The sequence below is a fragment of the Panthera uncia genome, chromosome F1 (assembly GCF_023721935.1).
Source record: "Panthera uncia isolate 11264 chromosome F1, Puncia_PCG_1.0, whole genome shotgun sequence".
Lineage (NCBI taxonomy): Eukaryota > Metazoa > Chordata > Mammalia > Carnivora > Felidae > Panthera > Panthera uncia.
The window spans coordinates 34,426,605-34,444,550 of record NC_064813.1 but is presented as its reverse complement, the minus strand read 5'-3'; the positions used below and the strand labels follow the sequence as shown (position 1 = coordinate 34,444,550).

Genomic DNA, 17,946 nt, shown 5'->3' with positions numbered 1-17,946 from the left:
TAGATTTCTTTGACTAACTTGTAGAAACTTTGACAGTTTGGAGACTCAAAATTTACATATGGGACTGAATAGGGCAGAATAAGAGTTTTGTTACCGACAGAGTTTATGAAGCGTGAAAGTTTTTGCACCTACAGAAGACAGTTGGGCTCAGAGGTCTGTGAGTGATTCCTGGGTGATGGTCATCGTCACGGGAGTAGGTGAGTTCCTCTCCGGAAGATGATGAAGACTGGGGGAAAAAGAACCCCCCAGAACAGGCCCCCAGGGGTGCCAGAGTCTCTGCTCTGTGTGTAGTGTTGGGTCTCACGATCACCAAAGGCCACAGTGAAGACCCAACCAATGACTTCTGGGTCAAGTCCAAGTGGGCTTTCCTCTGCGCTGGGGTTTAATTGAAGTTCCCTTGTGATGCAGGCAGACGTCATTACAATTGTATATCATTATTCTGATGATGCTTTGACTCCAGGAATTCTGGTCCCGTTAGGGTCACATGCCAACCCCGATCCCCTCACTTCCTTCTCTAACATTTCTTCTCAGTGTTTTCTGAGTTCCAGCTGTGCACCACGCCAAGCTACCTCGCAGCAATTCCGAGGGGCGTGTATAGTTTTCATTCCTATTTTATAAAAGAGGAAATTGAAGCTTAGAGGAGCTGCGTATCCGGCCCAGGGCCACACAGTTCCCATCTGGTGGAACCAAGATTCAATCCACATAGCCTGGATCTGACTCCAGAGCCCATGCCCCAGGGCCTGGCCACATACTGGCCTCTTGTATCCCCAGCACTGTGCCTGTGGCCTCGGCGTGAGGCTGAGACATGAATTCCTCACTCTAGTGTAGGGTCTGTGTGTGTGGCTGCCTTTTATCTCCTGTCATAGCCTGTGGAGGGAGGGGAACTAGTTTTTGTTCATTCTTTCCCTCCTCACGGTCCTCTGTTGAATGGTTGAGGATATGAGGACTTCAGGTTAAGGAGGGGGAAGAGCCTGGGGTAAAATCGTTGTGGTCTGTTCTCATTAAGGGACAGGTGTGTCTTACCTTAAAATCAGTAGGAGCTCAGGGTCGCCTGGGTGGCTCAGTCGGTTAAGCATCCGACTCTTGGTTTCAGCTCAGGTCATGATCTCGTGGTTTGGGAGTTCAAGCCCCATGTCAAGCTCTGTGCTGACAGCACAGAGCCTGCTTGGGATTCGTAATCTTTCTCCCTCTCTCTGCCCCTCCCAGTCGCTCTCTCTCAAAATAAATAAGCTTTAAAAAAATTCTAAATAAATCAGTTAAGCTCTAGCCTTGACAAAATAAACACTGTAAGAGTAGATATGGATGTGGGGCAGTATTACCTTTCTTTAAAACATTTTATCATTAGGTGCTTTTTTTTTTTAATGTTTATTCATTTTTGAGAGAGAGAGTGTGAGCAGGTGAGGGGCAGAGAGAGAGGGAGGGACAGAGAATCTGAAGTGGGCTCTACCCTGACATCAGAGAGCCCTGCTTGGGGCTTGAACCCATGAACCACAAGATCATGACCTGAGCCTAAGTTGAACACTTAACCAATTGAGCCACCCAGGCGCCCCTGTCACGAAATGCTTCTGCATGTGAATTCAACAAACATTTACTGAGTACTTTAACTGTGTGAGGCACAGTGCTAGGTACTAGGTGAGGCAGAGACGAGTAAACACCCACCTCTGACTTCAAGGACCTTGAGGTCTAGTGTTGCGGACAGACTTCGGATGTTAATTATAAGCCAAGTCAGAATCAAAATGATAAACACTGAGTTGTAATTAGAATATGGAGACTGGCTTGGAGGAAAGAAGGGGCCATTGGATAAGGGGCTGGCAGAATGAGTAGGAATTAAAGAGGGAAGAAGGACCAGCAGGTGATATGGGCAGGAGTGTCCTAGGAAAGTATTTGGGACTGTCAGAGATCCAGGTTGTTCAGGCCAGCCAAAGCATGGGGGCTCAGACCAAACCCCCGAAAAGGTCTTTGCCAGAAGCCAGTTGAGTGAGTGCCAATTCCTGAAGGATCAGTTTGCTGAAACCAAATTTGCTGAATTTATCGGATTATCAATTTACTGAACATTGTTTTATTTTTTTAATATAATTTGTTGTCAAATTGGCTCACGTACCGTGTGTAAGATGTACTCTTGGTTGTGGGGGTAGATTCCCATGGTTTGTCGCTTACCTACAACACCCAGTGCTCATCCCAACAAGTGCCCTCCTCAGTGCCCATCACCCGTTTTCCCCTCTCCCCCGTCCCCTATCCACCCTCAATTTGTTCTCTGTATTTAAGAGTCTCTTATGGTTTGCCTCCCTCCCTCTCTGTTTGTAACTATTTTTCCCCTCCCCCACGGTCTTCTGTTCAGTTTCTCAAGTTCCACATATGAGTGAAAACATATGGTATCTGTCTTTCTTGACTGACTTATTTCACCCAGCATAATACCTTCCAGTTACATCCACGTTGCTACAGATGGCAGGATTTCATTCTTTCTCATTGCCAGGTAGTATTCCATTATATATATAAACCACATCTTCTTTATCCATTCATCAGTTCTGAACATTGTTTTAATTTTCTTTTTTTTTTTTAACGTTTTTTATTTATTTTTGGGACAGAGAGAGACAGAGCATGAACGGGGGAGGGGCAGAGAGAGAGGGAGACACAGAATCGGAAACAGGCTCCAGGCTCCGAGCCATCAGCCCAGAGCCTGACGCGGGGCTCGAACTCACGGACCGCGAGATCGTGACCTGGCTGAAGTCGGACGCTTAACCGACTGCGCCACCCAGGCGCCCCTGAACATTGTTTTAAATATGCATTTTGAATATACTCAATGATTACAAATATATGAATTTTGAACATGACTAACCAATATGTTCTTTGTAGCAGTATCTTAGGTATTTCTATTCAAATTCTTAAAGGTAGGGATTTAATCTTATGGCTGTGTTTTTATAAATATTCTCATGAATATTTTCCCCTGGTATATCCAATGTGTATATTTTTATTGTGAACATGACAACTGCAACAATTCATATGAGTAATTTTCACTTTATACTACTAGCCTCTTGAGTTTTTATAGCCAAATTTTATTTTGCCAATGCATTGGTATTTTTATTTTATTTTATTTTATTTTAATTAAAAAGCTTCCATTTAATTTTTTAAAAATACGTATGGGTATTCTTATATCTCTTTCTTCAGTCTCACTGAAATTCAACAAACATGAACTTATCAAAAATTGAAGAAACTCATTTCTATTGTTTTTACAGTTCATAACAATTTTTATTGGATGGGAGAAATTTATCATACTTGCAAATTTCACAGATGATTTGGTGGATTGTTTTTCACTATGTGGAACCAGCCTTTCCCCCGTCTGTCTCCTGTCTCATCCAGATGGTTAGCCAAGAGGAAGAGAGAGACTAGAGATCAGGAAGGAGAAAAGAGAGGTGCAAACAAAAAAGAAAGGTGGTGTGTAAGGGCCCAAAATCTGGTCCTGGCTCCTTTCTACCTCTTTAGACAGCTTGCATGTATTCGGTACAAATTTTGTAAACATATTTTAGTAAGAGAATGCATTTGATAAGTTGGTCATCAGATTGAATTTATTTTTTCAGCAGAACTGTCTTAGCAGCTATGTTTGGAGCTCGGGGACTAGGCTGAGCATCAGACGGAATTGCCCACAGCCGACAGCAGCTGAAGGCATGGCTTCATCAGAAATGAATTTTGGAAAGATGAGGTTAAATGAGCCATTACTCAATGAGGACGTTAGGCCCCTCCACATAGTGTGAAGGGTCATTATAAGCCTTTTCCCCCCAGTAATGTGGAACAGAAATATAGGTCATCATAAATTGTTTTTTTTCCTTCTACAACGTGGGACAGAAATATCTCTGAGTGAAATTTTGAGGGCACTCCCTTTATTTACTCCCTTTATTTACATAATTCATATTATGAATTATGTTCTGAATTGGGGAGTGTAGAATTATCTGGATCTAATACGTGTCAGAATAAAAGATGAAATTCAGTATTTCCTTAGGAGTTAACTTCATACAGTCCTTTGAGAACAAGGACTATTTTTTTTTTATGTTTGTTCATTTTTGGGAGAGAAAGTGTGAGCAGGAGAGGGGCAGAAAGAGAGGGAGACACAGAATCCGAAGCAGGCTCCAGGCTCTGAGCCATCAGCACAGAGCCTGATGCAGAGCTTGAACTCATGACCCGCGAGATCATAACCTGAGCTGAAGTCGGACACTTAACCCACTGAGCCACCCAGGCGTCCCAGAGAACGAGGACTATTTTTAATGTAAATTTAAGATACATTGTTTTTCCCAAAGAGAACAGGAGTGGTGGAGAGAAAAGTGTCCCTCATGATTTTGCTTAAAATCATGTCTTTAAATAGTCTGATTAAATAATGAAAGTACATTTGTCACATAAATTTTTACTTTTCTTTGTATATCTATATGTATATCTATAGTTATATGTATCTCTCCATAAACCATTCTTTCAAAACTGCAAATTGCTTGATGGTTTATTGTCTTTGTTGACAGTTGTCATGAGGAACTCTCAATACTACACAGATCTGGCTCCTTTTCTCTGTCTCATCATTTGCTTGCCTTTTGGTTTTATTTTGTTTTACATTTGTTCCCTCTTCTCCAACTCCTCTGCCATTTCCTTGGTCAGACCATCTTGCGGCTCACGTGGCCAATTGCAATAGTCTTCCTTAACTACCCTGTTTCCTCTCTTTGTTTACTTCAGTCTGTCATGTACACATCTGCCATACTGCTCCTTTCAGAGCATGGTAATGAGTCACTCCTTAGCTTCAAAGTAAACAAAGGGTAAACAAAACCCAAAACAAAAAACAACGATTCTTTATTCCCTAAAGAGTAGCATCTATAAATTCCTAAACCTGACCCTTACATCCTATTCAGACACATGTATAAGCTGCCCCTTCTTAGCAACCCCCTCTCCTCTCCTCTGAGCAAAGTACTTCCACAGAGACTAACACTCACTGTCTTGTGCTGTGACACTGTATTCATGTCCTCTCTTCCACTCTAGGCCTTAATTTTCTTGAAGATGTGGACCCCACAGCATTTATCCTGGTGCATTATGACAAGTAGGAATTCAATGACTATTTATTTTTGTTTATTTGTTTTTTGAAAGAGAGAGAGAGAGAGAGAGTGACCAGGGGAGAGGGGCAGAGGGAGAGAAAGAGAGAGAGAGTGAGAGAGAGAGAGAGAGAGAAAGAGAGAGAATTCCAAGCAGACTCCACACTCAGCATGGAGCCCAACTCAGGGCCCCATCCCATAACGCTGGAATCATGATGTGAGCTGAAATCAGGAGTTTGCTGCTCAACAGACTGAACCACCCAAGTGTCCCTCAATGACTGTTTATCAAATTGAGTTCTTTTGGCAGAAAACTGTGGGAGAAGCATCAGGTCATGCACCCCAGTGCTCCTCTAAATGGGATGCATGATAGAAAAAAGAAAATGGCAGCCTGGCCCTTACCTAGGCTGTGGAAAGTCTCTGATCCAACTCTGTTCCAAATGACCTTGGTCGCTGCTCTATTTGCTACTGTTCTTGGTGAGTAATAGAGAGGTATGTTCAGATTGGCAACAAATATTCAAGATCATCCACTCATTCACTCTTAAGACTCACAGATGATTCAACTTTGAGCAGAAAGCCACATTCAGCAACAAGGGATTTATTTGATCAGAAACTTAGAATTTGAAGGTTAAGAGGATTTGGAGTTATTTGGGATTTAAGGGTACTTTGTTTTATCCACAAAGGAAGCAGTTTTCTAGACACTTCCTCCTACCATTTCTCCTCCAGGGATTTCCAAAACAATCTGTTTCCCAAGCATGACTTGAAACAAATCTATACGACCTATCAGCCTGACTGAGCAATTTTCACTGCTTCTGGGTCTATCTAGAATAGAGAGAGGAACTAAGTATAGACTTCTACTAGGGCTCTGCAAATGTAAATGAATCCTCTTAGTTTAATTCTTGCAAGGTCAGCAGGATTAAGGCTTTTATGTTTCAAGGGCTCCATGCTTTTTCCTTCATATCATTCAAAATCCAGCATGTACAAAAAAATGCCAATTAAAAATGTTGTTCTTATCCATCTCCCAGCCCCCGGGGTTTCCCTTTCCTGAGGCAACCAATCTGACACGACGTTTTTATCATTACCATCATCATTATCCTTTACCAGCAAATGCGTGTTACTCATCACTCACTGGATTCCTTGAACAATGAGGATAATAGGAGTTGTAATTTTTCTTGATTAGAGGGGAAACGAATGGTTCTTCCCCTAAAAATCATACTACTGAAATACTAAGATGCTGTGTTTCAAGGCATTAACTTCCGCCATTCTTCGTCATTTTGGTGTCCAGGTGGTTGTGGTCCTCCACCGAATTTATTCTTTGCTTCCCCAATAAATGTGTTGAACCAGACTTCCTTCAACTCTGGGACTATCCTGAAATACACCTGCCGTCCTGGCTACACTAGGGATCCTTACAAAAGTCAGGATGTTACCTGCCGATACAAGTCATGGAACTACGATGAGTTCTGTGTCAGTAAGTATGAACATTTATTTTTCTTATTTGCGCTTTTCCCCTCTTTGCAAAATTGTCTCAGGAATTAAGCTTTCTGACTGCAAGTGATGGTATTTGGTTACTGAGAAACCATCCAGTTGTCAGTTACTGATTCCAATGTACGCACGCGTGCTACCTTTTGAAAAACATACATAAAAAAACCAAAGAAAACAAAAATTACAAAGTACCTAGTTGCAGTGAAAAATAAGTTTATCCTTTACAACGCAGTTCAGTAAACACTTCTTTCCAAAGTGAACTGCAAATTCAATTTTACTATTTTGAAAACCATATTCATTCTTTACAAAGATGCCTGGGCGGCTCAGTGGGTTAAGCTTCCGACTCGATTTCGGCTCAGGCTATAATCTCACGGTTTATGGAATTGAGCCCCAAATTGGGCTCTGCGCTGACAGCACGGAACCTGTTTGGGATTCTGTCTCTCTCCCTTTCTTTCTGCCCCTCCGCTGCTTGCATGCACTCTGTCATCTCAAAATAAACACGTAAACTTAAAACAAAAAGTTATGTGGCTAGAGAGTGGTAATGTAGTTTCCAAAGAAACTTCACCCAAAATATTTGCTGTGTTTGGAAGAAGGTTCTGTGATTCACTTGTGGTTGAGAATATATTCTGTAACGTTTTTCCAATAGAAAGGGTATACAGTCTACGCTTTTTATTGTACCTTTTGTAACTCATGACATGCATTTTCGACCGGCCTAAATACAAAGTATATGCCACAAATATAGAATGGACCATAGCTCCCTAATCAGTGTCTATCCTGGGTCGTAGACTCCATTACCACAGTGATTTAGCGGGGTCCTTTTCTTTAGTGGTGAAATGTACCAGAAAAATATGGGATCACGTTTTGTATTCATTTATCCCCCAAAGTAAACATTTAGTGATTCAGGATCAGAAATAAGTTTGAATTTCAGCTTCTGGGTCTTTCTGGAAGCATAGGCCAGAGCTAATCAATCAACCTTCTAGTCTAATGCCTTATCTGTGAATACTTGGAATCACTAATTATCATTTTAATTTTTTTTTTTTTTTTTTTTGTCAGAGAAAAGATGCAAACATCCTGGAGAATTACAAAACGGGCAAGTGATAGTTAAGACAGATATCTTGTTTGGATCACGCATAGAATTCGTCTGCTCAACAGGGTGAGTGCGAAGCAATCTAGAAACAATTCTTTTCAATTAATTTTTTAAAAAGTAGCGAATGTGTTCATATAGTTCAAAAGTAAAAGTGATATAAGACCGTATACGCTGAGGATTGTCACTTCTACTCTCTCACCCTCCACCCATTCCTTTGTGTCCTTAAACAGGGATCCACTTTTTTGCTTTCTTCTGTATCTTTCTGGTGTTTATCTTTAAAAATACAAGTTAAGAAATTAGTATACGTTTTTATTGCACCTTTCCAATAACGAACATAACTTTGAATCTTTCTTTCTATCTCTCTTTTTCTTTCTTTCTTTCTTTCTTTCTTTCTTTCTTTCTTTCTTTCTTTCTCTGAGAGAGAGTGCAGGTGGGGGAGAGGGGCAGAGGGAGGGAGAGAATCCCAAGCGGGCTCCACGTTCAGCATGGAGTCCAACGCCAGGCTTGATCCCACAACCCTGGGATCATGACCTCAGCTGAAATCAAGGGTTGGGTGTTCAACTGACTGAGCTATCCAGGCACCCCTGAGTCTTGCCTTGTTTTCTACTCATCAGTGTATACAGGACATAGTTTCATGTTTGTGCCTAGAAGTTTCTTATTGATTTGCCTTTACAACATCAAAGAATGTTATCGTATGATGCTTCACGGATTAGCAATCTCTTTGATGGATCCATAGATATTTCCAATTTTTGCTATTCCGAACAGTGTTCTGATGCATTACTTGGCACATATATAAATTTTTACAGATGTAGTTATATCTATAGGGTCAATTTCCAGAGTGGGATTTCTGGGTCAAAAAGTACACATCTTTGAAAATTTTAAAGATATTGCAAAATTGCTCTCCTTAGCGGTTCCAGTGTTTTGCAGGGTATGTAAATGCCTTTCTCTTCAAAAACTTTCTGTATTGTCAATCTTTAGAAACCTTGTAAACTTTTTGAAAGTTTTGCAATTTAAGACGTAAAACTGGAAGCTCACCATAGTTTCAACATATATTTCTCTTATTATGAGTGAGGTTGAGCATATTTTTATGTGTTCAAGAGACATTTGTATTTATTTGTGGACTATTTGCCATATTCCTTTGCTTAGTTTTTCAATTAATTTGTTGACATTTTTATTCTTAATTTCTAGGGTAGATATGTACATACATAAACCTATACACACACACACACACACACACACACACACACACACACAAGATATATACACATGAACCTATGCATGTTAGGGTTTAGACCTTTTTTTTCTGATATGAACTGCAGACTTTCCCCCCAAGTATATAATTTTTATTTTGACTTGGTATTGATACATTTTTTTTTTCTTCTCAAGGAAATGCTGTACTTTGGCTTCAAGTTTATCGATTTCTCTTTTCAAAATGGCTTCTGGGGGTGCCTAAGCGGCTCAGTCATTTAAGTGTTGGATTCTTTTTTTTTTTTTTAATTTTTTTTTTTAACGTTTATTTATTTTTGAGACAGAGAGAGACAGAGCATGAACGGGGGAGGGGCAGAGAGAGAGGGAGACACAGAATCGGAAACAGGCTCCAGGCTCCGAGCTGTCAGCACAGAGCCTGACGCGGGGCTCGAACTCACGGACCGCGAGATCGTGACCTGAGCCGAAGTCGGACGCTTAAGCGACTGAGCCACCCAGGCGCCCCTAAGTGTTGGGTTCTTAATTTTGGCTCAAGTCATTATCTCATTCTCATGAGTGTGTTCTATGCCGGGTTTGGAGTCTGCTTAGGATTCTGTCTCTCCCTCTGCCCCTCCCCTGCATGCGCATTCTCTCTCTCTTCATTTCAAATGAATAAGTGAAAAAATAAAATAAAATAAAATAAAATAAAATAAAATAAAATAACTTCTAGATTTTAGGTCTTCATTTAAAAGCCCTTCTCCAATACAAGATTTTAAACGATTTGCCTAGATTTCTTCTACTGCTTGTACGTTTTCATATTTTTTGATGTTTAAAGCTTTGATCCATTTGGAGTCAATATACAATATACAGCACGAGGTGCCTATTTTAGGCAATGCTTTTCCATATGACTGGAACCTGTTACCCCAAAAGTCCATCTTCAGTTTACAAATTTGAGAGTGCTTTTCGGTACTGTAATAAATTCTCATACGTGTCTTGTATATATCGTGTATGTATCTATATATGTTTCTACTCAAAGCCATTGTTTTGCCTGTATATTAATATACATATTTCACAGTGACCTACTTATCAAGACTTTATAATGTGTTTTAATAGCCAATATGGGTAGTCCTGCCTCCTTGCCTTTAAAAAAATTTTTCCTGACAATACTTGTTCTCTACATAAAGTTTTAAGTTAAGCATCTTTTATTTTATTTTTAAAAAGTATACTTATTTTGAAAGACAGGGAGGGGGAGAGACAGAGAGAGAGAGAGAGAGAGAAAGAGAGAGAGAGAATGAGAGGGGGAGGGGCAGAGACAGAGGGGGCAGAGGGCCCAAAGCAAGCTCTGTGCGAAGAGCACAGAGCCCTACACGTGGCTCAAACTCAGGAACTGTGAGATCATGACCTGAGCCAAAGTTGGATGCTTAACTGACTAAGCCACCCAGGCATCCCTAAATTTAGGCATATTTTAGATTCAGTGCTGGGGGGTTGGGGGAGAGGGGAAAGTCGGTGATGGGCATTGAGGAGGGCACTTGTTGGGATGAGTACCAGGTGTTGTATGGAAGCCAATTTGACAATAAATTATATTAAAATGCAAAAAATAAAAATAAAAATAAATCAGTGCTGGATTAGTGTTTAACTTCATTTTTGAAGAATAGGCTTTTTTTTTTTTTTTCCTTTTTTTAATGTTGAGTCTCCCTGGACAAGAACAGGTTCTTACAGGGGATGCAAAACTTCTCCTCTCCCCTCTCAGATTCTCTGAATGGGCCTGAGAATTAGGCTGATATAAAACAGATTAACAGGAGAAAAGCATACACATTTTATTTTTAGACATACATGGGAGCCTACACAGGAAAACTGAAGACCCAAGAAGTGATTAGGCCTAAGTGTTTATATGCTAGGTTGAATAAAAAGTAACAATTGTAGAAAAGTAACAAAATACATGGGGAGGCTACAGGAAGATTAAGGGTTATTTCCGCAAGGTCTGTCTGTATAGATTTCTCTTGGCTTCAACTCCTCATCTCTGGTGAAAAGATTGTTTTTTTCCTCGCGGTCGCGGTATAGGGAGAGCATCTTCTACATGAAGAGTTTTATCTCCTGCTTTCAGAAAGAAAAGAAGTCCAAGTGCCCTTCCTATGTCTGCCATTTCAAGTGCTTTTAGCTCAAAATAATCTTTAGTAATTTTACTCTTTGTTGTCTTGGAACAGGTCACTTAGTGCAACATTTTGTGCCGCGAGCTGCTATTTTAAAATGTAGATTATTATTTTACTTCTGTAATACTTGCTTGATATGCATTTCAAAATAGCTATTTTGCTTTGTGTTGTGTTCCTTCTTCAGGTTCTCCGACTGAGTATGTGTCGATTCTCCTTTGCTTGCTATCCGTGCTTAACATTTTCCTCTAATGTTGTTGCTCCCTTTAGTTTGGTTTTCTCACATTTATCCTTATTTATCCCTTATGGCTCCCAAGACAGAAAGCGAGAAGATTCACAACGCAAGTGCTGTCGGAACACTAAAGTGTTCCTATCGGAATAGCTGGAAACCACACTTTTCACTTGGTTTCCTGAGTAGTTTGGAAAATGTACCTTTTTAAGAAGTTTCAAAATGACGAAATGCTTACATCTCAGTGTCTCTTGTCTTATTAAAAGATTAGTTTTTCTTTAAGTCATTATTAAATAAATCCAACTAGGATTATTACGTATTATTATTTATTATTAAATAAAGCCAACTGGAGGTCCCATTTGCATTAATCTTCAATCGGAGTGTACATTTATTCCTTGATGATAGCACAATTTTAAGACATACTAACAGTGCTTTTTCTTTCTGTTACCATAATATACAGAGGGCAGTAAGACAAACTGAAGAAAGCTTAGAACTTGTCAAGAGCTATAAAAATGGGGATCGTGAACAGAGAGCTAATGGTGTATTGGAGAGGGTAAGCACCTGTAAGTCAGAGGGAGGCTGCCTGTCCGAGGACAGGAACATTTGGGGCCAGTAACCTGGCTGGTACCGACATCTACAGAACACTTCGGAAGACACTCGAATGAGCCTTTTACCCTACATTGTCCCGTTTGAGCTCGGGATAAACCCCATGCCTGACAGATAGTCGCTGCCCGCCAACAGATTCCAGAATAAAAGAATGAATGAACGAACACACACATCTCACTGCGGTGATAAGTTTTACTGAACGGAGTGCTCGGTGGGAAGTGCTGTTTAGAAAATATTGTTTCTTCACTGTTTAATATTGCGTAAGCAGTTAATGTATTTAGACCCCTTTGTCCAGCTTCATTTAGAGTCAGAGGAATTTCATTACAATCTTTGGCCCTCTCTTATTCAGATACGTTTTAGTTGGTTCAGCCACTAGTCATTGTGAGATCCAAGATAGAGGAGTTGATTGGAGTGATCCTCTCCCACAATGTATAAGTAAGTAAAGACTTTTTCTGACTTGACCACAAACCTACATCAACCATGTTCGGTACTAAAACTCCCGTGTATCTTTGCTGCGTCTTCTACCCGCCATTAAAATCTGCATCATGAAGTTTAGATTTGCAAGGATACCTTCCCTGATGATTTCTTTCTCTTCACTCACTCATCCCAGTCGCCAAGTGCGATCCTCCTCCAGCCATCAGTAATGGGAAGCACAACGGTGGAGATGAAGATTTCTATTCATATGGCTCCTCTGTCACCTACAGCTGTGACCCCAACTTCTCGCTCTTGGGCAAAGCCTCCATTTCTTGCACAGTGAAAAATAAAAAAACAGGCGTCTGGAGCCCAAGTCCTCCTACTTGTAAAAGTAAGTCACGGTGCCTGTAGGGGCTCAGTTGGGTAAGCATCTGACCCTTGACAGTGGCTCAGGTTGTGATCTCGGGGTCATGAGATCGAGCCCCTCTCCTCCACATCGAATCCCACATGGAGCCTCTCATCAGCCTCCGCCCTGAGCATGGAGCCTGCTTGGGGTTCTCTCTCTCCCTCTCTCTCTGCCCCATTCGAACTCATGCGTACTCTCTCTCTCTCTCAAAATAATTAAAAAACTTAAAAAAAAAAAGCTAAGTCACAATGATGCATTTTGACTTGGAAGGTGAATTTGGCTTGGAAGGTGAATTTGTTGGGGGAAATGGGATGATGACAAGACTAATTATTGCCATGATGTATGCATGTATTCTCTCAACTGGTACTTATGCATGATGTACCGCTGTGCAGTGACAAACAGCACCAATATCTCATTGGCTTTGCAAAGTAAAGGTTGGTTTTCATTCACACTCAGTCTGCTGAGTGTCCAGGAGACTCCAGGGCAGCTGTAGTCTAGGTGGAAATTTAGCAACAAACTTAGCAGCTTTGATCTTGTGGTATTTCCACATCAACATGTGCTTTCAAAATCTGTTCAGTGGGTGAAGAGAGAAAAGTAAATCATGCCCTGGCTTTTAAAAAGAGCCTTGGGGGCGCCTGGGTGGCTCAGTCGGTTAAGTGTCTGAGTCTTGATTTCGGCTCAGGTCATGATCTCACGGTCCGAGAGTTCGAGCCCCGCGTCGGGCTCTGTGCTGACAGCTCGGAGCCTGCAGCCTGCTTCAGATTCTGTGTCTCCCTCTCTCTCTGCCCCTCTCCTGCTTGCTCTCTGTCTCTCTCTCCCCAAAATAATAAATAAACGTTTAAAAAATGTTCCCTATGGGTCCACTTGACATATAGTGTATCAGGCTTTTGTGTTATAGTTGACACAGGATTAACAACAACAGTAATATCTTCATTGCCATTTCTCTCTTATGACCCACTTGTCTCTTCTTGTGATTCTTTAGAAGTCACTTGTCCTAAGCCAGAGATTCAAAATGGAAAAATCATCTTGGGATTTGGACCCCACTATACTTATAGAGACTCCATGGTGTTTGACTGCAATAGAGGTTTTATTCTCAAAGGAAGCAGTTTAATCCACTGTGAAGAAGATAACAACTGGGACCCTCCTCCTCCCACTTGTGAGCTCAGTAAGTACGGGCCATGAAAGGATTTCAATGTTTCCATCTAAATTACCCAGAAATGCTGGTGAGGGCATACTTGTATGCCTAGACCCACTTGCCCCACCGTGAACATTTAAATTTAGATCAATGACTGTCTTTGTCTTGTAGTTATTGGGAAAAAAATGATTAGAGTCCACTTGTGCAGGTTGTGGACTCTCCAACCCTAAAGGGAGACATTAACATTGTAGATTAGTATATTTCGTTCAACAATTCTCTTGCAGTTGGTAGAAAATTGTTTTGTTCCAAAAAAAAAAAAATCATTACATTATGATAACTGATTTGAAAGATAATAAAGTGTCCCGTGTGGAGGGGGGGAATGCCTTTTCCTGACTTCCACCAAAGGATTATATGGCCTAACTATGATTCTGACACTCTGCAATTATAAACTTATGTGAGTCACTGAGAATTACGTTAATACTAATAACGATAACTTGGTGCTAGTCCGTTTTCTGGTGTGGCTGATCCATCAGCCAGGGCAAGATGGTTCCTGACTGAATGAACACATGGCATCCCTTGGTAGGACAGGCTAGTCGATGATCACGGTTGCACCCCGAGTAACGGCATCGCTTCCCCCTTGTTCTTCTTTGACGAGCAGATAGTTGTCTTGGCTTACCAGACATCCCACATGCCTCCTGGGAGATGTATAACTACCAGATGCCAACAAAACAGGGAGTTTATCCTATTGGAGCTATGCTGAAATACAGGTGCCGTGATGGCTATAAACCTACTTCAGATGAGCCTACGAATGTGATATGTCAGGAAAATTTGACTTGGACCCCGCACATAGAGTGTAAGGGTGAGTTTCTGCTTTTTAAATCTTTTTGTATATTAAATGCCCAACCTGGGCTAGTATTTCTTTTTTTCTTTTCTTTTTTTTTTTTTTTTACCTTAAATGGAGGCAATTTTATCTTTCAAGAGAAATTGAGAATTATAATAATTCAACAGAATAGTGCAGTATTATTGTCAGGAGGGATCATGCAAGTCTTGGAGGAGCTGAGAATTATAACCTTTCCTTATCCTCGTTTAAAATCAAATGGGGGGGGGGCGCCTGGGTGGCTCAGTGGGTTAAGCGTCTGACTTCGGCCCAGGTCATGATCTCACGTCGGGCTCTGGGCTGACGGCTCGGAGCCTGGAGCCCGCTTCACATCCTAGCCAACACCTGCTATTTCTTGTTCTTTTGCTACCAATCAATCTGACAGGGTTGAGGTGATATCGCACTGTGGTTAATTTCATTTCCCTGACGATTAATGATGTTGAACAACAACTTTTCATGTGTCTGTTGGCCATCTGTATATTTTCTTTAGGAAAATGTCTATTCAGGCATTTTTAATCAGATTATTTGATTTTTCAGTGTTGAGTTTGAGAAGTTCTTTATATATTTGGGATATTAACCCCTTACTGAATGTACCGTTTACAAATATCTTCTTCCATTCAGTAGGTTGCCTTTTTGCTGTGTCGAGGGATTCCTTCACTGTGCAAAAGCCTTTTATTTTGGCATAGCACCAACAATTTATTTTTGCTTTTGCTTCCCTTGCTTGGAAGCGATAGATCCATAAAAATGTTGCCGATGCTAATGTCCAAGAGATTAATGCCCATGCTTTCTTTTAGGAGTTTTATGGTTTTGGGTCTCACATTCAGGTCGTTAGTCCATTTTGAGTTTATTTTTGTATATGGTGTAAGACAGTGATCCAGCTTCATTCTTTCGCATGTAGCTGTCTAGTCTTCTCAATACTCATTTATTGAAAATACTGTGCTTTCCCCATTGTATAGTCTTGCCTCCTTTGTCACAGATTAGTTGTTTATATAAGCATGGGTTTACTTTGGCGCCCTCTATTCTATTCTAGTGATCTATGTGTCTATTTTTGTCCTAGTACCAGACATTTTTAATTACTACAGCTTTGTAGTATGTCTTAAGAGCTGGGGTCGTGTTACTTCCAACTTTGTTCTTCCTAAGGATTATTTTAGCTATTAGAAGTCTTTATGGTTCCATATAGATTTTAGGATTATTGGTTCTAGTCCTGTGAAAAACACTGTTGGTATTTTGATAGACACTGCATTAAACCCATAGATTGTTTTGGGTGGTATGAACGTTTGAAGAATATTAATTCTGCCAATCCGCAAGCATGGCATATCTCTCCTTTTGTTTGTGTCATCTTCAATTTCTTTCAACAATGCCGTATCGTTTTCAGAGTATAGGTCTTCCACTTCCTTGGTTAAATTTATTCCTAGGCATCTTATTCTTTTTAGTACAATTGTAAATGGGACTAATTTCTTAATTTCTCTTTCTGCTACTTGGTTGTTAGTATATGGAAACTGAATAGATTTCTTTTTTTTAAAGCTTTTATTTGTTTATTTTGAAAGAGAAAGAGAGAGAGAGAGACTGAGAGCAGAGAGAGAGAGGGAGAGAGAGAAAGAATCCCAAGCAGGCTGCACGTTGAAAGCGCAGAGCCCAATGCAGGGCTTGCACTCACAACTGTGAGATTGTGACCTGAGATGAAATGAAGAGTTGGACACTTAACCGACTGAGCCGCCCAGGGCCCTGAGACACAATAGATTTCTATGTATTGATTTTGCGTCCTGCAGTTGTTCTGAATTTATTAGTGCTAATAGTTTTTTGGAGGAGCCTTTAGGATTTTCTATATATAGTATCATGTCATATGCAAATAGTGACATGCAAAGCAAAGCAAAGAAGCAAGGTCAAGAGGATGGGAATAAACAATGGGGGGGGGAAGGAAAGTTGGACTAGGGGTTGGGCAGTGCTCTTTAACAAATTTACTTCTTCCTTATCAATCTTATTTACTTCTTCCTTATCAATCTGGATGCTTCTTATTTCTTCTTGTCTGATTGCTACAGCTAGGACTTCCAGTGCTATGTTGAATAAAAGTGGCAAGAGTGGGCATCTTTGTCTTGTTCTTGGTCTTACAGGAAAAGATTTCAGTTTTTCGCCATGATCATTGTGATGAAAAACCATGGGTTTTTCATGTGACCTTATTTTGAGATGTTTCCTTTAAACCCACTTTGTGGACACTTTTTTTGTCACGAATGGATGTTGTATTTTGTCAAATGCTTTTTCTACATCTTTTGAAATGATTATATGTTTTTAAACATGTTTTGCCTCTTGTTAATTTGATGTATCACATTCATTGACTTGCAAATATTGAACCACACTCCCATCCCTGGTATCAATCTCACTGGTTTATATTGAACGGTCCTGTTACTGTATTGGTGAATTTGGTTTGTTAATATTTTGTTGAGGATTTTTGCATCTGTGTTCATTAAGATTATGGCCTGCAGTCTTCTTTTTTAGTGGTGTTTGTTTCTGATTTTGGTATCAAGGTAATGCTGTCACCATAGAATAAATTTGGAAGTTTTCCTTCTGCTATTTCTGGAATAGTTTGAGAAGAATGGACGGTAACTCTTCTTTAAATATTTGGTAGAATTCACCTGGGAATAGTGAGGCCATCTGGCCCTGGACTTTTTTTGTTGGAAGTTTAAAACCTACTTTAAAATCATATTTATTTTACTCCACTAGAGTCATTTTGATTTAATTCTTTAATAAAGGATATTTTTTAACCATTTAAAAAGCAGAAGTGAGGGACACCTGGATGGCTCAGCCAGTTAAGCATCCGGCTCTTGATTTCAGCTCGGGTCATGATCTCATGGTTTGTGAGATCCAGCCCCACGGTCAGCATGGAGCCTGCTTGGGGTTCTCTCTCCCTGTCTCTCGCTCTGCGGCTCCCTCACTCATTTTCTCTGTCTCTCAAGATAAATAAGTAAACTTAAAAGAAGAAACTATTAAAAATAATAAAAAGCAGACGTGAAATGGTATTTACTCCAATTATCAGACAATCTGATTCAGTGTGGAATTGCACTCATGACTTAAATACTTAAAAGTATTTTTTACAGTATTACCTAAATATGAATATTATAATTTAGAAAACATATCAGTCTTGGACATTTTTATTGTAATTCATAAATAAATGAGTGGTGAGAGTATTTGAGTATGCCCCAAAGTATCCCCATTGTAATGCTAGTCAATCTCTTCATGTGAAGAATAGGACATTTTAATTTGCTCTGATATTTTCTTCACCTCAAACTATATCAAGTTCTACCTTAAAGTAGTTCTACTAATGAA

At 40.2% G+C, this 17,946-nt stretch overlaps 2 protein-coding genes across 2 annotated transcripts in view; both read left to right on the top strand.

Moving 5' to 3' along the window:
* The window catches only part of C4BPB (complement component 4 binding protein beta), a 32,364-nt gene extending 25,839 nt beyond the window's left edge, over positions 1-6,525 (top strand). The window contains exon 8 of the transcript XR_007458802.1: positions 6,343-6,525. The gene's annotated coding sequence lies outside the window, so the exon portion shown is untranslated. The remainder of the gene's footprint in view (positions 1-6,342) is intronic.
* The window catches only part of C4BPA (complement component 4 binding protein alpha), a 43,128-nt gene that overhangs the window by 4,442 nt on the left and 20,740 nt on the right, over positions 1-17,946 (top strand). Inside the window, exons 2-8 of the mRNA XM_049635052.1 lie at positions 5,368-5,534; positions 6,343-6,525; positions 7,593-7,692; positions 12,143-12,228; positions 12,404-12,598; positions 13,596-13,778; positions 14,407-14,885. Of these exons, the coding sequence (XP_049491009.1) occupies positions 5,393-5,534; positions 6,343-6,525; positions 7,593-7,692; positions 12,143-12,228; positions 12,404-12,598; positions 13,596-13,778; positions 14,407-14,885 (1,368 nt within the window). The 5' untranslated portion in view covers positions 5,368-5,392. The remainder of the gene's footprint in view (positions 1-5,367; positions 5,535-6,342; positions 6,526-7,592; positions 7,693-12,142; positions 12,229-12,403; positions 12,599-13,595; positions 13,779-14,406; positions 14,886-17,946) is intronic.